This window comes from Podarcis muralis, chromosome 6 (assembly GCF_964188315.1).
Source record: "Podarcis muralis chromosome 6, rPodMur119.hap1.1, whole genome shotgun sequence".
NCBI lineage: Eukaryota > Metazoa > Chordata > Lepidosauria > Squamata > Lacertidae > Podarcis > Podarcis muralis.
Genome location: NC_135660.1, coordinates 64,645,650 through 64,667,621, shown reverse-complemented (window position 1 = coordinate 64,667,621; position 21,972 = coordinate 64,645,650). Strand labels below are relative to the sequence as shown.

Genomic DNA, 21,972 nt, shown 5'->3' with positions numbered 1-21,972 from the left:
TGGAAAACATTCGTAATGAGCTGAACCGAGAAAGAGAGAGCCAACTAGATTCGTAATCTGACATCAGCTGAAATGTTGCTTGCTATACCAAGAAAATGCCGCAAAGAAATGAGTTCTGACTTCAAGGTTTTGTTTATGCAATACTTTCAGCCTAAATAATTACTTTTTATCATTATCAGAAGTAATGAGTACACAGGAAACCAAAAGATGGGGCAAATAGTCATCTGAGAGCAAAACTGACCAAACTGCATAAGCCGCCCAACCAGTTGCTTTGGGAAAACTTTTATAGGAACCAAAGATGAGGTGGGCACTCTAGGAGTAATGTCAGAGAAGATACTGGAACCAGATCCCTTGTGATGTCAGTGAGCAGGGACAGAGAACCTGTGGTTCTGCAGATGTTGTTGGACTTCAACGTCCATCATTCCTGACCACTGACCATGCTGGCTGGGAGTTCAAAATAATTTCTGGAGAGCCCCAGTTTCCCCATTCCTATCAGAGAGAATGCTGGAACAAGGCTCAGTGCGACAAATATCATGAGCCGAGGACAGGCTGAGAAACAAACAAAATATATTTCTACTCCTGTGTCATGAATTGCCAGGCATTTTGGTTCTGCCAATTGATTCACTTCAAAGCACCTTCCCTGCTGAACATCCGGCATTTGCTTCAAATGTATTCTTATTATTATTATTCCAACAGGCTTTCAGCTGAATTCTGATTTTATTGTCTTAACTCATTTCGAGTTTCATTGTGTCGAGTCTCATGTGCAACACTTAGAGATGACTGTGATTAAGAAGTATACAAATCACTAAAATAAAAACAAATGAATTTAAAAGTGAAATACACATTGACTAAGTTCAGTCATAAAGGAAACATAGGAAGCTATTTTACAGTGTGGTGTAGTGGTTAAGAGCGGTAGACTCGTAATCTGGTGAACCGGGTTTGCGTCTCTGCTCCTCCACATGCAGCTGCTGGGTGACCTTGGGCTAGTCACACTCCTCTGAAGTCTCTCAGCCCCACTCACCTCACAGAGTGTTTGTTGTGGGAGAGGAAGGGAAAGGAGAATGTTAGCCGCTTTGAAACTCCTTCGGATAGTGATAAAGCGGCATATCAAATCCAAACTCCACTTTTCTTCTTCTACACTGAATCAGATCCTTGGTCCATCTAGTTCAATATTGTCTACACTGACTCGCAAAGGCACTCCAGGGTAGAGGGAATCTTTCCTAGCCCTACCAGGAGATGCCAGGAATTGAACTTGAAACCATCTGCATGCAAAACAGGTGATCTACCACTGAGCTATGGCCCTTCCCCAAAGAACAACCAAGCTTCTCACTCGGTCACCACACTGGCTTGGGACATGTACATCAATACACACCTGCAAAGTACTTCTTCAGGTTCAGCCCTTATAGAACACAACTGGCTGGGGGCAATTTAGCTTAAATGTGCTAGGAGAATTATTTCCCACTGTAACTCTATTCCCTTCCTCCTTTGTGCATGGGGAGAGGAAATTCAGAACGAGTAGCCTCAAACCATGGTTTCATATCCTGGTTTTGGTAGCCCAACAAACCAAAGTTGTAAACAAAAACTGCTGTTTTCTCCAAGCTGGAAAAGGAAAAGGAGCATGTGAACCCTAGGCTCACCCTGGGACACTCTCATAATGGGAAGCCACATAGTCATTCAACTAAAGAAGGCTTGCCTGAAATATTAGACCCAAATAATCAAGATTTTTAAAAGCACAACATGAAAATAGAGAAAAAATGCCAAAAATTGTTTGGACAAGTGACATGGGGCCAAGAAGTGAAGGCTTTCCAGTTGGCTCCACTCACAAAACCACATCAAATTGTGCAACATACATCGCAATGCTGTCAACCCATTAAAGACCATTTTCTTGTACGGATCATGGCTAGCAATCAAAGTTTTGCAATGCTGTGGGTAAATAAGCCGTGATGACAGCCAACCACAAAGATGATAAATGGATGCAGACATTTCAGATCTAGACTTGTTGCTATATTTTAAGCTATACAGTAGAGGGAACTATTGTAAGGTTAGCAAACAGGATATATAGAAGGAAATAGTGTGATGATCACAACTCTCTGGGGGTGCGTTGAGTTGTTTTAGTTGTGGTTCAATGAAATTCCGCAGTAGATTTTATAAAAAATTGTAAGCTGTCTTGAGGGTCTTTGGTGATGGAAAAAATTAAGAAAAATGAAAGGGAGAAGTTAGACAACACTGCAGTTTTCTTTCACAATCAATGGAACATTTATGTCACCCTCTCTAGTTTTCCTAGCATTAATGTATTCTACACAGATATAAGTACATAATAATATAGGAACAGTCCTACTGCATCATGCCAATGGCCCATATAGTCCAGCATGCTATTCTCACAGTGACAAACCAGATGTGTATGGCAACCCTGCAAGCAGGTCCTAAGAACAACAGCACAATCCTCTCCTGCCATTTCCAGCAGCAACTGGTATTCAGAAGCACGTGGCTTCCTGTTCAGATATTGTCTGGTTTCCAGGGCCATATTTTAGGACAGGGATGGGGATTCTGTGGCTTTCCAGCTGTTGCTCAGCTACAGCTCCCATCATCCTTAGCAATTGTTCATACTGGCTGAAGCTGCTGGGAGCTGGAGTTCCGTAACCTCTGGAGGGCCACTCAGTCTCCATCCCCATTTTAGGATCATTAGTTGTCACCCATTTTCAGTTCTACCTGGATACACTGCACAAAGATGCAGGCTCAAGGAGAAGCAAGCAGCATGGGCAACCTTGTAAGTGCAACAACACATTCTAGCATCTCAAATACTGCTAGCATTTTTATTTTTATTTTAAAGGTAGACTATTGCAATCCTATAGTCGTCCATCTCCTAAAAACCTTGAGATGGCAGTATCGATGGTAGGATACTAAGAAATTACTGTTGTTGCTCTTTCTTGACAGTTAGGTAGCAGTCTACTGCATGTCTTTCTTCTATATATGGTTAGGTATGGAACCCAATTTCTAAAATGAACTGCAGCAACAATCCCAAAAGGTTATTTTATAACCAATAATACATAGAAAACATAACTTTTGAACACAACACAATTGCTCCTGTTCTGGATTTTATCATGCAATTTTACTGGTTTTGTGTTTGAATGCTATTTTGAGATTTTTTTAAAAATACTAAATGGTTTAGAAATGCCTTTAATTAATTAACAAACAAATAACCAGGTCTACATAATTGTGGTGCTTGCTGTACAAAGATTATTTGTTAACTGAGTGTATTCTTGGTTTACTGCTGCTGGGACCCTGATTCTGTCCCATATTTGGGAAAGAGCTGGTGGGAAGATGTCACAAAAAATCTTTATTGTTAACAAAGGCAAAATACCTGTCGAGCAAACCATTCTTCAAAATCATTCCCTTCTCTTCACTTGGCAGATGTGCTTCAAAAGAGATCTCTGAGTGAGAATCCGGTGGCATCCCATTCATAGTGTGACAAAAGACTTCAGCCCTTCTCCCAAGACAGCTTTAGAGCTGATGAATAAAGTGGAGCTAAGCATAGATCTGTTTATAATATTGCTGAAAGAAAGAAAGAAAAGGACCTGGGCTAGCGCTGTGCAAATCTGTCCATTTTGGTTTCTCTACTTTCCCCACTCTTATGTTCAGTTCTCCACTTTGACACATCTGTTTGCGATTATTTTTTACAAATAAAAAAGTCTTTAAGTAGCTTCGTTAGCATTTCAGTGTGAATTTTTCCTCATATACACATGCTTGTATGCAGTTTTCGCAAATGTGCTCATTTTTTACAAAGGAGTTTTCACTAAAATAAGCATTTTTATGCATACATTTCCCCTGACCTATGCATTTATACACACATTACTTGGCTGCATAAGTGCACTGCAAAATTCTTAGAATTTCAAATTTTGTCCATTTGTTGTTTTGCAAAGGGGCAATTTATCAGGTTCAGTTGTAAATGCAAACTGATTTTACATAATTTCTCCCAGAACCCTAGTATGGCCCCTCTTTCTTCCAGTCATCCACAACATTTTTCACCCATTAATATAAACTAACAATATAGTTTCATCCAGTATTAACTGAGCTGACCCCCCACAAAATGAATTTTCTGGGAAATATCTTAATCTACCTCACCACATACAAACACAGATTACTTGTTTGAACAAAACAATGCTGTATTGTTTTTAACACTCAATTTGGAGCCACCCAGAGTGGCTGGGGAAACTCAGCCAGATGGGCGGGGTATAAATAATAAATTAGTATTAGTATTAGTATTAGTATTAGTATTAGTATTAGTATTATACTTTAAAAAATCCTACACAGCTGAGGAATATTTAATGAAATGCCCTGCATCAATTCTGACACCTCCCCAAATAGGATGGAGAATTTGCAGAAGCCGTTTCTGCCCGGCTCAAATGTCTCCTTTTTCTATACTTTATCAAGCTGTGAACTACTTCTAGCATCTGCCTTCCAGACTAACCTTCTGCAAGTAAGGGATGCTGGAATATGATGAAGTGTTTTATCAGGGAAGAATGAATCCTGTTCAGTTTGAATTGCTGCTAAGTAATTGTGGTAGAAAATTACCCCAGTAACTTCATTGCTGTTATTTCTATGGGAAGTACTGTGACCTTTCACAATCAACCTACATACTGAAACCCACATTTCTCTGGAAACATTCAGCTGCCAGGGGTAACAGGACCGAGCAAGCAAAGTGTTAGTCAAAAGCAATGAAAAATTCATTAGTTACATCCATTGTTTCTTCCAGAATTAATGCTGGAAAAACTTTTATACATATTCCAATGGAAACACAATTCACTTATCATATATGTTCCAATGAAAACATGATTCACTTATAAGTAGAGACATTCTGAGGCACAAATATTTAAGTATACTTTGAAAGTTCCCAAGGCCATAGAACACCCCAAAATCAAATGAAGTATATTACAAGGAAACATTGCTAAAGTAAACCAGGGTCAGACAATTACATGACTCTCTGTTCAGCTGCATCATTGCCTGGAATCTTTATTTGGTTTTATAAAGTGCCCCAAAATAATGTGCTTATAATTTCCTGGGAAATTCCTGGGTTTTAAAAGAATATTGCACATAACAAGGGATAGGGGAGAAATTAAATTCTTCTCTTATTTAAAGGAAAACCTACCAAATTTGCACTTCCCAAAAATAATACACAAACCAAAGTACAGCCATCCTTCAAAATCTGCACATGGGAATTTTGCAATGCAACCAAGTAACATGTACAAAGATATAGATAGATGATATAGATAGATGATAGATAGATAGATAGATAGATAGATAGATGATAGATAGATAGATGATAGATAGATAGATAATGATGATGATAGATGATAGATAGATGATAGATAGATAGATAGATAGATGATAGATAGATAGATAGATGATAGATAGATAGATAATGATGATGATAGATAGATGATAGATAGATAGATAGATAGATAGATAGATGATAGATAGATAGATAGATGATAGATAGATAGATGATAGATAGATAGATATAGATAGATGATAGATAGATAGATATAGATATAGATAGATAGATGATAGATGATAGATGATAGATAGATAGATAGATGATAGATAGATAGATAGATAGATAGATAGATAGATAGATAGATAGATATAGATAGATAGATAGATAGATAGATAGATAGATAGATATAGACACACAAACACACACACACACACACACACACACGGGTTGTGAGTGCATGAAAGTGCACATATAAGTGAAAAACAGCATATAAACATGCATTATATTAGGGAAAATTATTATTGCTATTTTATTTTTATTAAAATTATTTTGCACAAATGTGTATATTGGGCAAAACAGCATTTAAGAAGTACGTATTAGAAATTTGAACTAAAGTGCTGATAAACCTTCAGAATGACTTTTTAAACAACAACAACAACAACGTAAATTGATGTGGAGACCTGAACTTAAGATTGGAAAACTGAGAAACAGAAAGAACAAAAATTGACAGTTTCACCCATTCCTAGACAAAACAGCAAAATTGCTTTGTTGAATATCAATGTACAGTGGTACCTCGGGTTAAGAACTTAATTCATTCTGGAAGTCCATTCTTAACCTGAAGCACCACTTTAGCTAATGGGGCCTCCCGCTTGCTGCTGCGCCACTGCCATGCGATTTCTGTTCTCATCCCGAAGCAAAGTTCTTAACCCGAGGTACTATTTCTGGGTTAGCGGAGTCTGTAACCTGAAGCGCCTGTAACCTGAAGTGTCTGTAACCTGAGGTACCACTGTAGTTTGTGTCGCAGAAATAACTTAAGATTAATGTCAGCAGTGGTCTGGTTTTAAGGTGATAAGGCACCACAGAAGCCCTGCTCAGGTATTGTCAGCTGGTGAGTTGAAAGGAGCAGAGCGGTGCTCTCCCTGACATTACGCCCTCACACACAAACTCTTTACTCACATAGTTCTATGCACTCAAAAGTTTCTCCAGAATCTGGAATACTGATTGTTCAGGCCTCTGGATTTTGGGGTTGCCTTGGTGCATTCAGCTATACTAACAAAGGCCCCCTCCTCCTTCTGAATTGTTTGCTATGGGAGCAGTGGATTCTGGAATAAGAATGTAAGATTAACCCTGCTGGATCAGGCCAGTGACCCATCTAGTCTGGCACTGGGCCGTCATAGTGGCCAACGAGATGTCTATGTGAAGCCTGCAAGCAGGACCTTAGAGCAACAGTGCTCTGTCTTCATATGGTTTTCCAGTAACTAGATTTCAGAAGCTTAGTGGCTCCAGCTAGAGAGGTAGAACATAGCCATCAAGGTGAACTGCCAAGTGGTTGTAAAAGGGCCAGACTTTCTGCAGCACTAGGCACTTAAACATTTCCCTCTGCCCTTATAGCAACTGTAACAATATGGGCAAACCAAAGGGCAGGGCTGAACCAGGTAACTTTTGGCAAGGGAGAGTTGTGGTATGGAAGAATTTGGTGAGTCAAATGGTGGATTGAAGCCAGTAGGTCAGTGTGTGTGGTTAAATGTGGAAACAGTTTACTGAACTCACCCCGATTAAAAGTATTCAGCAAAATTATTGATGCTAAAGGCAAAGCTAAGCATGAAGATTGTGCGCTGTCTCCTCACATTTTAAACTTTTGTTTCAATGCAGCTGCAGCAAGGCTTTGAATCTGATCTGAGCAGATCCAAGGGGAAGGGTTTTTAAGGCTTTCCCAAGATAGTTTTCTGATTAGAACTGCTCCCGCCCAGCTCTTTTTGTCCTCACTGGAGAAAATGTAGACGGACCCCAGTATTTTTCTCCTTATAAGCAGGAAAACAAGGACAGTGAGCAAATGTTGATCAGAAAAATGATCTACAGAGAAAGGATTAAGCACCTCTTCCACACCCATGCTTCAGTCAAATCCACACACACGCACGCACGCACACACACTGTATTAAAGTACAAAGCCAAACTGTCTAGAGATACTGCACATTTCTCCCTCACTACAAGTAGGTAAAATGAGCAGGAAATATGCCTGGTTGCTGGCTAACTAAGAAGCTAGTTATCTGTAGTTCCCAAACATTAAGCTGGTGTCAGTGTTGAACTTCTTCTCTTTGCTGTATTGTTAAGCAGAATAAACCACAAAAATCTTGCTCACCAAGTTTCCCAATGCTCACCAGCAGCTACAAATTATGAGGAGCCAAGACAGGGGAATTAGTTACGTAATAAGTTCCGTGCTCAGTGTAGCAATACTGTACTCCTATAGAATTTCTCTCAACTTTGAAGAGAATAAAGCAGCTGCCTATGGCCAGACAGAGCCCTAAGTTGAAGCCCCCTCAGAGCTTTTTATTGAGTCCAGATGCCTTGCAGAGGAAGAAGATGCCAGAAAATTTTGGGTGGGAAACCCCCAGCTCCTTGTAGCTTGGCTTTTGCCATCAGCCACACATGTGGTTCATTCATTGCATTAGTCAGTATACAAAATAAACAGCCTATTTGACACAGCCTCAGAAAGGACTGAGGTTTGGGATGTCAGCCACAAACATGGTGAATAAGTAAATATGCCATAGGCAAACTGAGGAAAGCGCAGCAGATAAAAAAATAAGCGTGCAAATTCAGTCACAGTGGTTGTCCACCTAACTAAGACTCATTCCTAAGAAATGCAAGAAACTCAGCAATGGGTAAAGAGCCATCATCATTAAAACCGTATAACAACCTGCTCTGAAGAACATATCTTATAAACGTGAATTCCTCAGCTAAAATGCCTCTACTGTTTCAACCCAAGAGGAAAGCATTTTTTCTCATGATGGCATTATGTTCAGATCTGGTCTTGTACTTTGGTCCTGCTAAATGCAAAGCTCTACAGCTCATCAAACCCTTTTCCTCTTAGGTTGTGGCTGTTTCAGCTCCATGTCCCCAGGATGCTTGCACATCCTGTTGCTTCGTGTGCTTATGCAATCGCCAAGAGTGATCCATGTCCCACTATGATATGAACAGCCTAGGGCGATGACCTGAATGCTCTCATGCCCAAGGGTCCACATAGCTTCAGAGGTGGGAGTGAGGCTGAGCCACCCAGAGTTACATCACTCCTTGTTTGGAAGGTTCAGTCAATTACTTCACAGCCACTCCTATTTCCTGCTGCATCCAAATGTCCTAAATGAAAGCAACACCCATCTCTGTCAACACCTTGGCTTCAAGTTTGAGCCCTCGGGTTTGCTGAACACATTTCTTTGAGCACATTTTATGGCACCCGGATCCGCTGCACTTCATAACTTCACTCTTTGCTCTTGTACAAACAATGAGTGACATTGTTATATCAGGACAAATTGAGGAAGAGTTAAGATACAAAGACACTTGTCTTGAGAAATGATCACAAATTGCCTATAGGCTCATCCAGACTTCCTATTGCACTGTGTCCCCCAGGCACAGGACTGAGGTTTAAAGCTCTGTGTCTTGAGTTGTGTGTGTGTGTGTGTGTGTGTGTGTGTGTTGGGCATAGCACTTTTCCAGGGGAAACCCATGTTTTACCACTGAATTGGAGCAAATGGCAATCAGCAGAAAACCCAGCTGCTGTTTGCTCTGATATAGCAATTAAATGTGGGTACTCCTGGAGAAAGTGCCAGGACAATCAATCAATCAATCAATCAATCAATCAAGGCTCAGACATGAAGCTTTAAATCCCAGCCCTGTGCCTAGAAAGGTGGCACAAAAAGAAGTCTAGATGAGCCCTGTGTGTTTCAGCAGTCATCCAGGAACAGAATGAACTGTGTGAGAATACCTCCTCAATAGACCATTTACTTTTCAGGATTTTATATATTTATGTATTTCCAGAGTGGTGCATATTCTAGTTATCTCCCACTTGGACTACTGCAATGCACTCTACGTGGGGCTGTCTTTGAAGGTGACCCGGAAACTACAATTAATCCAGATTTGTGACTGGGAGTGGCCACTGAGACCATATGACACAGGTCCTGAAAGAGCAACATTGGCTCCCAGTACGTTTTCGAGCTGAGCACAATGTTTGATCTTTTATCGTGTTTTTAATATTCTGTTGGGAGCTACCCAGAGTGGCTGGGGAAACACAGCCAGATGGGCAGTGTATAAATTCTTCTTCTTCTTCTTCTTCTTCTTCTTCTTCTTCTTCTTCTTCTTCTTCTTCTTCTTCTTCTTCATCTTCTGGTTCAATGTTCAACTAAGAAATCATCATTGGCCACTCTCTCATTTAAGATATGTCTTAAAGACTCCTTTATGTAAATTCAGGCCACATCTGCACTATACATTTAACACAGTTTCTGAGCACTTTGAACAATCATGACTTCCCCCGAAGAATCATGGGAAGTGTAGTTTGTTAAGAGTGCTAAGAGATGCTAGGAGAGCTCTATTCCCCTCACACATCTACAATTAGCAGAATGGTTTGGCAATCAGTGTCAACAAACTTCAGTTCCCAGGGTTCTTTGGGGGAAGGCATGCCTGTTTAAAGTAGTATGATTATGTTTTAAAATGTATTACCTTGATGGAGGCTCATTCCCTTTCCTCCAAGGACTTCAAGGTGCCACACTTGGTTCTCCCTGCTCTCCATTTTATCCTCACAACAACCGTCTTTGGTTGGTTAGGCTGTGAGATAGAGAGTGGCTCAAGGTCACCCAGTGAGCTTCATGGTAGAGTGGGAAATTGAACTCCCAAGTCCTAGTTTGATACAACTAGGTGTTCAGTATTTCTTCTTCTTCCTTCCTGAGTCTTTGAAAGGTCATATGAAAGGGTGCCAATTTTCTCAAAGATGAATGCTGGCACAGGAAGTTTTCTTTTGTTGCTGGTTGGTTCTGTAGAAACTCCCACATTTTTGCTTAGAGAGACTTGTCTCCCCTCCAGCCGCACCTTTCCGCCTCAGGATCACATTACAATATTCCTGCAGCCCTTATATGGCATGAGGAAGTGAACGCAAGCAGCAGGCACTATTAGAAGAAACCTTTAGGGTGCAGAGATCAAGCGATAACTGGAGTTCATAATTAAAGGCTTCAGAAAATTTTGAGAGTCGTAGATCACAAGAGCATTTCTTTTGCACTTTATTCAACCTTCCTATAAGATTTAGGGCTCATCCAGACTTCATTTTTTGCCATGTTTCTAGGCACAGGTCTGGGCTTTAAAACTCCACTTCTGGGCAGTGATTGTTGTTGTTATTGTTTGTCCCAGAGCTTTCCCCGATAAACCCTATGCTTTGCTGCTGAATTGGAGCAAATGGCAATTGGATTTTCTGTGAGTGCCAGGAAAGAAACACTCAGACAGGTGCAGCACAAAAGGAAATCTGGATGAGCCCTTAGAGGTATCCAGGGATGGGAGTTAAGGCTCATTCACAGTTCTGCTTGTGCCTTTAGACAGATGCATTTAGATATTCTGAACTAGTGGCTGATGCCCATTGTGACTGGTAGGGCAGAAAACAGGAGATAGAACCAGAGCCAATAGCAAGCAGAGACAACTAATTCTAGTTTTGCCGCCATCCTCCTCCTCACTGCTGAATTCTACATGGGCAACACTGAGACTAAGGACGAAGGGGAAGTTGACAGGTGTTGTCAAGTCCTGGGCTGTCTGTATGCAGGCAGGCAGGCAGGCAGGGCTGACTGAGGTTGGTGAGGCAGTGCCCTCATGTACCCAAATGGACCAGCCTCCACTGCTCTAAACTGAGACCCCCCTGTACACTCAGGCATGCTCCTATAATGGACCTACAAAATCAGACACTTGTGACCGATGCACACACAAAAGCTAGCATCTCATCTTCTTTGTCTTGTTGCATTTCCTCCTTTGTGGACATCCATACTATTAAAAGAATCCTACAGAGAAAAGCAGCAGCTGAAATATTTCCCCCTTCCCTGCTGAGTTCCCTCAAGTCGAATGTAATCACCATTGTTACCTGGAGGAAGTGTTGTCACTCACCATCTGTGCCTGATGTCACTGCTCACTGCGCCCCTTCCCTCATATATTTTCCCCCAACAGGATTTTAACTGCTTTTCTCTCTGTCTGCCTCTCTCTCTTTCTCTGATGTGGCTCAGATGTTGTTCAGCAGCGCATCCTGATTGCTTAGACAAACACAACACAAGCTCCAGTAGTGATGATCCATATAATCAGATTCTGACTTCCTGGTGCCCTTTACAATGGGTGGCATTTAGGCAAAAGACACCCATTGAGATCATGGGCAGATCAGGAGTGATTTGTTCTAAAATTACATAGAAAATTACTTCTTGCAATACGTTTCATGTGCAGGTTTTGTATGTGCCCATGTGGTTAGCTTTCTGCATTACTAATTTAGTGCACAACTGCTGAGTTAGCATCATGACTGCCTACTACCTGGACACAGCCTAACTTGTAGCCCTGCAGATGTTATTGGACTACAGTTTCCATGTTCTATGACTATCAGCTGTGCTAGCTGGAGACTGCAGTCTCCACAGTGTCTTCAATTCTCCAACGAAGCACAAACCCCGGGCGAGTGCCTGGGGGCTCTTGCCACCACTTGGCAGAAAGTGTGTGTAGGGGGGTGGAACTCAACTTTTGTAGCACTATGATAACGCTAGAATTATCACAAGTACAGTGTTTGAATGCACAGCAGTATTGTATTTTTCACTGTGAAAAACAACCATTTTTAAAATGTCATTGAAATCCTGGTAACGCAGGTCAGTTCTAAAAGTAAATATGAACTTTTTGGCCAGGTCAGCTGAGCCTGGGTCTCAGTCCCTAAATCTAATCCTGCTCAAAGCCCTGTGAAAAGTACTAGCTGCATGAAATATTCTAACAATTTTCCATTACCAGGCAAAGCATTTTCAAGGCTCCAGGTCTCGAAACTGTTGAAAAGAAGAAAGCAGAGCAAGATCAAACATGTTGCCTTTAACGTTATATAGGTGGTGTGAACTCTCTAGGAGTTTTTATTTCTGATACTTAACTGGATTTGTTAAAAGTAGGGATATATTGGCAACAACAGCATGAGCAATCAAAACTCAAAACCATCGGCACACCGACCAGCTTTGCGGAAAGTGTTCACATTTGGTGAATGACTAGTTACTGTACAAAGAGAAATAGAATAAACTATTACTAAATCTCTGACAGCTTCTGGTTTAAGCATGTCAAACAGGAAGTACCATGCCTATGTGGTTTGACCTATTTTCATAATGTAAATCATTTCCCCCTTGATCTGAAGCTTGGGGATAGGGGAAGACCCATTGGTCAGCTTTCCATCAAAGCTGTGCCTCCTTCACTTACTCTGTGCCAGGGCGGAGGAACCCTCCAGATGTTTTAGGACTCTAACTCCCACCAACCTCATTCAGCATGGCAAATGATCAGGGATGGTGGATGTTGTAGTCCAGCAGCATCAGGAGTGCCACAGGTTCCCCAGCTCTGCTCCATGTTGAACTAGAAGACACTGCTTTGAGGGAGACTTCAACCTTCTACATGGCAAGCTGTTCCTCCCATGGCTGTGGTATGTATGTGTGTGAAGCCCAAACCTATGATGCAGTGGAAGAAGATCTAACTTGCTTTTACAGTAGTACCTCGGGTTACATACGCTTCAGGTTACATATGCTTCAGGTTACAGACTCCGCTAACCCAGAAATATTACCTCGGGTTAAGAACTTTGTTTCAGGATGAGAACAGAAATCGCATGGTGGCAGCGCAGCAGCAGCGGGAGGCCCCATTAGCTAAAGTGGTGCTTCAGGTTAAGAACAGTTTCAGGTTAAGAACGGACCTCCGGAATGAATTAAGTACGTAACCAGAGGTACCACTGTACATAGATCCAGGAAGTCTTCCATAGATCCAGGAAGTCACCAACTGAGCAGCTATGAAGATCAGTAGATAGCTATCTTAATTACTTCCACAGTCCATTTGTACTCATAAGTGTTGGGTGTATAAGTGTATGTCCGACCTTTCAGTTGTACACCATCAATTAAAACAATATGCATTCCATAAAACAAAAAAGACCAAACCAAAAGAGATTTTAAAAACCAAAAAACAGTACCCATACATTGAAGAGGAAGAGGAATGTAAACCAAGTCAAAGTTGTGGCAGAACAAAAAGATGTTGGCAGCACACCAAAAGAGGGACCAACTGCATTTCCCGGCCTAGGCCCTGTCCTTCACTCCAACCAATCCGACCTCTGATGATGGGCCTCTGCTGATGAGTGCAAGGGAGGGGCAGACTTGTGAGACAACGCAGTCTGTGTAAGAAGCCAGTAGATCAAAACAGTGGTGTACATTGCTCTGTTCCCCCTAAGCCACACTTTATTTCTACCACAAAATTCATCTGCAACTATGAAAACTGTTTTTATTTGCCCCTCTTAGCCTTCCACCTTTACTCAAATACAAAAAAGTGCAACTAGCCGTTCAGTGCTTTGTATCCAGTCATCACTCTTCATGCCTGGGGCAAAAGGAGCTTGCAAGGCCTACTAAGTTTGTTATTGGTATGAGCTTTTGTGTGCATGCATACTTCTTCAGATACAAAGAAGTGTGCATGCACATGAAAGCTCATACCAATAACAAACTTAGTTGGTTTCTAAGGTGCTACTGGAAGGATTTTTAAAAAAAAAATTTTTTTTTTACTATGGCAGACCAACACGGCTACCTACCTGTTGCAAGGCCTGGGCAGAGAAAGCTGGGTGGGAATATGAAAGCTGTGTGTGCAGGTCTCCTGTGCCTCGTACAACTCTGAATGTGGTCTCTGATGCAGGTTTGGAAAACAGGGCTCTGGTGAGACCTTTCACATGGGTGCTGCACCCATGTTGCAAATGACTCAGGTCCCATCTATTTTATTTAAATGCTGCTTCCACCCAGGCAATTTTACAGGCCAGTTATACTTTACAGCCACCACTTAAACTTTGCAGCACCTTTTAGAGCTGTCCATGCAGAAGATATAATCACACATGGTGTGCTTTGGCTACTCACGAAGGTAACACCAACCCAGACTTAAGGAAGGCATTTGGAGTGACATGGAGAAAATTGTGCCATCCGTGTCAGGGGTGAGCCACAACACTAAAACAGTTAAAAACCACCCAATAGCTGCAATATAGCGCCAGTCCTGAAACTTGCTGTACTAAAACATGAGAGTGTGTCTAAAGGTCTCATCATCTGATTTATGGCTCGGTGGCAGGGCATATGCTTTGAGATCAAAGGTCCCAGATCCAATCCCAATAATCTCCAGTATAGATGCACTGAGTCCAGTAAGGATATGTTCAGTCCCAGGCATCTCAAGGTAAGACAGAGAAAGACCCTTGTCTGATACCCAGGAGAACAACAGCTGCACAATTTAGATACAGCATGGAGCAAGATGGGCCTGTGGTCAGACTCAGTATAAGGCAGCTTCCAATGTTCCTAGATTTGGGGATTTCAAAACATAAAGGCTTGTTTTCTTGAAGAGGAACGGATGCATTAAACACTTTCCCATGCATGAGTCAGTGTAGTAACATAACCAGCAACTGGCCTGATAAAATCGGGGCATCCGGTTTTGGGGCACTGTGGGTCTCCAAAAATGTATGATCTTGGAGCCCAAAAATGAATGTGTGGGAGAGAATATGCCTGATCATGACCTTGTGTGAGATCACAGAGCCCCAAAACATGTGTTTTTGGGATCCGTGATATGGCGTGAGGCTGTGATCCCATGCATTTTGCGTGGGTCACATGACTCACACAGGAACAGAGCCATGTCCCAGATATTGGAGGGTTAAAATGTTGGTGGGTATGTAGTAAGTGGTTTCAGTGCTGGATTCTGATCATTGCTTCCAGTGGTCAAATCCCCACAGAGCTAGCCATGAACTCATATGAAAACAGCAAACCCATGTCTCCCTGGCTAATGTTTCATAATAAAAACTGCTGGATGAAGGGTGGTATACAAATTTTAACAACAACAACAACCGCAAAGAGGGGCATACAAACATATCCACCCATAAGTATGTAGATATACTGCCCACCACCCACAAATATCTCATTAGAAATAGAAATTGAAGGGCTGGGTTAATTACAATATTTGTTAATCATTTCTATAGGATGCCTTTCCCCAAACCTTCTACTGCAGGGGCTCTCAGACTTTCTACCCCCAGAGCTCACTTGGAAAGGTTGACAAAGACTGAGAGCCCAACAGTCACAGAATTCTGGAGGCAGAGATTGCCATACTACAGCTGGCGGTTACTGACATTTTCTACTGATATCTGATTTGTCTTTGGAAATTATTAAATCCTTCCATTTCCACCCCACCCCCAAACTTCGCTGTCTCTCAGCCATCTTTACCAGCATGCAAACACTTGCTGGTCCACCCGAAAGACATGGCTAGTGGGGATGGTGCAGGTAAATGAGGAAGCAATTTGTAGGCTGTGGCACTGAGACTCAACTGAAAGCGGCCCAAGTCCCATGTGTGGGTCTCAGCCCAATGTCTGAGAAATTCTGCTGCACTGGAAGTTTCCATTAATTTTTCTTCTGTGTTCTGTTATGTTCTGCTATTGCCGGTCCTTTCCTTTTCTCCTTTTCTTTTACTGTTTTGAATTATTTCAGATAGATGATAGAGATAGATAGATGATAGATAGATGATAGATAGATAGATAGATAGATAGATAGATAGATGATAGATAGATGGTAGATGATAGAGAGAGAGAGAGAGATGATTATGATAGATAGATAGAAGATAGATAGATGATAGATGATGATAGATAGATAGATGATAGATAGATAGATAGATAGATAGATGATAGATAGATATAGATAGACAGATAGATAATATGATGATAGATAGGTAGATGATAGAGATAGATGATAGATAGATAGATGATAGATAGATAGATAGATAGATAGATAGATAGATGATAGATAGATAGATAGATAGATAGATAGATAGATGATAGATAGATAGATAGATAGATAGATATAGATAGATGATAGATGATAGATGATAGATGATAGATGATAGATAGATAGATAGATAGATAGATGATAGATGATAGATAGATGATAGATGATAGATGATAGATAGATAGATAGATAGATGATAGATAGATAGATAGATAGATGATAGATAGATGATAGATAGATAGATATAGATAGATGATAGATAGATATAGATAGATAGATGATAGATGATAGATGATAGATGATAGATGATAGATGATAGATGATAGATGATAGATGATAGATGATAGATAGATATCAGAGGGGGGATACTGGAAGTTAAAAAGGAACTGTCCCTCTAGAAAAATGCTGATTTGGCTGCACCACAATGCTTAGGACAGGTTATAAGCAGCTATATAAGCATCACTGCAACAGCGGTACACCAGCATCGTATGCAAATAGGCCAGCACAAATGTTTAGGAAGGAGGATATTTAGGAAGTAGCTTTTACTGGTTTTTCCCCCTTCCTAAAAATAATAATTTCCAGATTCTGCCACTGATGTAGACTATATCCCTATGAATGAACTTTAAATGCAGTGTGATTAGCTGGAGGGGATGGCAGAAATCACAGTTTAGGAAACTGAGGATGCTTTTCTTCATGCACTGATCCAAGAGGATCCCATTGAAAATTCATGGGAGCTTACTTCTGAGTAAACATGCATAGGATTACATTGTGAGGCTTGATCTTCACATGTAGCAGAATGACACAATAAGGTTTCAAAGGGGTAGTTGGGCTCTTCAAATTCAGACTACCGATGGAGGGTGGATATCACATGATTTAATGCCCTCCTGAAGCTGCAGGTAGAAGATCAACACGGCAAGAAGTGGGCTGGTTATAATAGGCTGTGTTTTTGTTTTAATTTTAGGAAGCTTTTTCACATGTGGAACCCATGCAGTCTAAAGTGGTGTGGTCCACCTTGCCACTTGAGAATTGTATCACCTCTTTCTGCTGTGTATGCAGACTATACATTTAATATGACGTATTTCAAAGAATTCTGGGACCTGTAGTTTGTTAAGAGTGCTAGATATGGTAATTCTGTGAGGCAGAAACTACAGTTCCCTGGATTCTTTGGAGGAAGCCATGTGCTTTAAATGTGTGTTGAATATCCTTTAAATGTATCATGTGGATCTACAACTGAAATCCTAGACACACGTATTTGGGAGTAAGTCAAATGGAAATAAATAAAGGTCACTTTTGGGTTGGCATGCATAAGACTGGGTTGTCAAATTGGTCACCTAGAAAAATCTATTCCATTGCTTTTGAAAAATAGTGTGGAAAATAAACACAAAAGGGGGAAATGGAACAATATAAATATTTATTTTTCCAGTATAAAATAATAAAACATAAATAATTCTGACTGAACAAATTATAACAAATCGCATATCCATTAGATCTATTGACAGTCATCAGAAATGTTATCAGGTTAGATGCTTCTTCTTCTTCATTTTTCTTTGTGTGTCCATATTTTATTTCCAATATGAAGCCAAGATATATTCCATAGGAATCATAATAAGCATTAATTTGACTCTCACAACTCATCTTCTCATTTCAGCAAGCAGAAACTCTCTTACATACACATTGAGCATACACATTAGCCTTATAAAAGCTTGGATAGCCAAAAGAAAATGGACTCACAGTGATAGCCTCTCTCCGATGGCTTCATTAAAATTGCTTGTTCCAAACAACCATAGGGCTATGCATACTTCACAAAAACTGTTCCATAAATACATTAATATAAATAAATGCAGTGCAATGGTGTGGGTTTGTTTCCAGATGGTTAATCTGGAGAGGATGGCTGAACTCAGCTTCTGGCCAGCTTCTCTGACATGTCATTTTCCCCGACAGCATGGCTAAGCGTTCCAAAGAGACGGTCCCAGTGGGTAAAGTATGGGGCATAGTTGAATTTGAACTTCAAGTGATGGAGATCGTGGTGCGGTGCTCCTCCATACAGACCAAATGGGACCAGTCTGTGGGTCGACCACGGCAAGTCATAGCCAGAATGATCCTCCACCGCAAACCAGATGTTGGCAATGAAGAATGTCATCTCCGTCAAAGGATGACACTTCAGCAGCATTGGGCTGATCCCCGCAAAAAAACCCAGCCAAAGCAGTTCCCACATGCTGGCGTACTGGGTGGTGAGAGCAAACGTAGAGATGTGCTTGTGGTGGACCTTGTGGAAGGTCTTGTAGAGCCATGGCACCCGGTGATGGAGCAGATGCCACAGGAAATACAGGAAGTCAAAGAGCAGCAGGCAGAGCGTTATGTCCAGCAAGAGCCTCGGCAAGGCAGGAGCTTTCACTGGCAAACTCACTGGTCTCCAGTACCAATGAGCGACAGTCACTGGGAAAATGCAGACCAGGTGGTGGTAGACGTTTTGAGTCATGCAAAGTGCCATCATACTCAGAGTGGGAGAACTCTGGGGCTGGATTTTGTACTTTCTCAAGGCTGGGACTCGAGTGCTGAAGAAGTCCAGAGTGATGAACGGCAGGCAGAAAGCTGTGTATAGCGTAAAGTTGAACAGCACTGGGAAGAAGGGTGACTTGAGCAAAGCCTCCTGCGTTACGATGACGTCCCAGACCGGCTGCAAAGTCAGCATGCCTTCCCTGTCCTCCAGCCCATCACAGCTGAGCAGCTCTCTGTTCTGAACACTGGAGTTCATGTTGCCTTGTGCTGCTGCCGCCGCTGCTTGTCTGTCTGTCTGCTGCTGCTGCAACCGGACTCCTTTTAACCAGCCTTCTTTCATCCACTCCTTCATATGACATCACAAAAGAAGGGGGAGGAAATTCCTTTAACTAACCCGTGCAGTTTCCTTTCTTTCTCAAAGTTAAAGAAAGCAAAACGTGTCAAAGGAATTTCCCCGTTGCTTATTTCACCCGTTTCCCATTGGCTGAGCTGCCCTTGGCCACGCCCCCTCTTCTGCACATTCCATTGGATTTTTCCATTGGATGCAAGCCTGTATAGCCTGTTGCTTATCCAAGCTAGTTTGTGAAAGAAATGACATTCTGCAGGATGCAAAGGCATAGGGAAATAAAAGAGGAACGCGTGCACAACCTCCAGGCAAATGAAATCAGTACAGTCTGACTAGGGTGTTTCAAAAACTGGGAAAGAAATGAATCACATTCTCAGATTTGTGAGACGTATTGAAAGCACGAGAGTCTAAAAACAAAACCTGGAAACTTAACTTCTGGCTTCTCAACTGTTGGCATGTACTAGAGCAGGGGTAGCCAATGAGGTGCCCTCCAGCTATTGCTGAACTTCAATTCCTATCAGCTAATAATAATAATAATAATAATAATAATAATAATAATTTATTTATACCCCACCCATCTGGAATAGGGATCAGCACATAACTAGAGCTGCTAGGCAATCGTGTCCATTTTTGTTTCTTTCCCCCATTTTTCCAGTCTTAAGTTTGGCACACTTCATTTCCACATCTGTTTGTGATTTTTTAACAAAATAGTCCTCATGAAAACTCACTGACATTTTAGTGTGAATTTCTCCTAATTGTATGCAACTTTGCCTAATACAGTCATACCTCATGTTGCATTAGGTTCATGCTTGCGAATGCGGCAAAAATACACATGCGCTTCACCGCGTGTGCTTGCACAGAAGCATTCTGCATGCTTCACACATGCACAGAAGTGCTCTATCGTGCTCTGCGCTTGTGCAGAAGCGCCGCTCTAGTTGCAGACTTTTCAGGGTGCGAACGGCACCCCGGAATGGATTGTGTCTGCAACTAGGGGTACCACTGTATATGCATTCTGCAAAGCCATTTCCCCTGCTACAGTGTAATTTTGCATGTTTTCATTCATGTATGCATTTGTATCAACATTTTACTTTTTGGGGGGTACGCATTAGGCGGGTAGAGAACTGCATTGCAAAATTTGGAGAAGTGTGAATTCTGAAGGATGACTGTGTTTCAGTTCATGTATTGTTTTGGAAAGTGCAAATTAGGTTGATTCACCTTTAAAGAGGAACTGAACTGGATTTCTCCCCCATTTATGCATGCAACCCATGCAAGTCATTCATATATAACACTCAAGCGGCAATCCCATACACACTTAATTGGGAGTAAATTCCAGTGAACATAATAGGAATTACTTCTTAGCTGCCATGGATTTTAAAGGGTAATTTAAAGGGTAATTTAGTCAGTGTGGTGTAGTGGTTAGACTGTTGGTTGAGGACCTGGGAGACCACAGTTCGAATCCTGACTCAGCCTGGGTAACTTTGGGTAACCTTGGGGCAGTCACAATCCCGCTGCCTAATCAACCTCATGGAGTTGTTGTGAGAATATGGTGGGGAGAACCATGAACACCACCTTGAGCCCCTTGGAGGGAAGGTGGGCTATAAATGTTAACAGCGACAAAATAAAATAAATTATAATAATAGTACTAGCAGCTGTAGTGCTCTACTGTACTAAGCACTGGTTTACAGTCAAGTTCATGCCACCCCTTTGAGAACCAATGTCCTCTGACAGTTCAAGTCTTCCAGAACTATCCCCACTTCTTATGGTTAAAGACCATAAATGAGGGGAAATTGTGAAGAGCCTTGTATCTCTCCGTCCTCTACACTTGAGGTTATTGGCACAACTGAATCTAGGGGTATATTGCGTCATCCATGACATGACTGTTGGAAGAAATTACCGGAACGAGGCACCACAAATGGTTCAAAACTTTAACTTCTGAAGGGACTGTGGAAATTAAGTGTCACTGCCATCTACTGGACACAATTAAATATGCAGGGCACTTCTTACTACTGCACGCAGTGCTAATCCTGAGGGATTAGAAACTATTAATGAATTAAAATGATTCCCCCAAAGGGAATAAACTCTACCTTGTGTGTTGTAAGTGCTGTTTCTCACTTCCCTTGGGGCTATAGGAAATTAAGGATGTGTCAAGGATTAAGCACTTCTAATCTTAAAAATCCTCCAAGACACATAACACCTCTGTCATTTCAGGGATTCATTTTATTGGCCCACATCCAACTCATCACTACCTCCAAGAACTGGTATAACACCTCAATTGCCTGTTCTTATTCAGATGAGACAGAGAGCTAGAGCTGGGTGTCATTTGTATATTGATGACACTTCATGCCAAATCACAGAGGCTTCCTAAAGTTGTTAAATAGCATGAGGGACAATATCGTACGCTGTGGTACCACAGGACAACTCCCATAGTGCTGAACTGGAACCTTCCATGAATACATTCTGGAAGCAGCCCTAGAGGTAAGAGCTAAATGACTGATTTATAGGGACTCCAGCTCCCACCTCTCTGAGATACTTGAGAAGGACACTGTGGTCCACAGTATTGAAAGCTATGGAGAGACGAAGGAGGACAAGCAGGGTCACACTATCCATAATTCTCACCTGATAGATGTCATCAACAAGGGTGCCCAAGGCAGTTTTAGTGCCATGACCTGGTCAGAAGCCAGACTGGAATGGATCCAAGATGTTTTACAAAGATTCAACAATTTAATAAAATTGCTAGTTCTATTAACTACATTCGTGTTCAGATGGTGTGTCCCTAAATCCTGGATCAGATATGGGGAACCTGTGGGCCCCCTAGATTAGGGTTACCAGACATCCCCAGATTT

The 21,972-nt window shown here is 41.5% G+C and overlaps 1 protein-coding gene across 1 annotated transcript; it reads right to left on the bottom strand.

Annotated features, from left to right (window-relative positions):
- Positions 1-17,675: 17,675 nt before the first annotated feature.
- CH25H (cholesterol 25-hydroxylase) lies at positions 17,676-19,150 on the bottom strand. Its single transcript, XM_028728458.2, has one exon. The coding sequence runs from the start codon at positions 19,133-19,135 to the stop codon at positions 18,182-18,184; it is 954 nt and encodes a 317-aa protein (XP_028584291.2). The 5' UTR covers positions 19,136-19,150; the 3' UTR covers positions 17,676-18,181.
- Between the last annotated feature and the right edge of the window lie 2,822 nt (positions 19,151-21,972).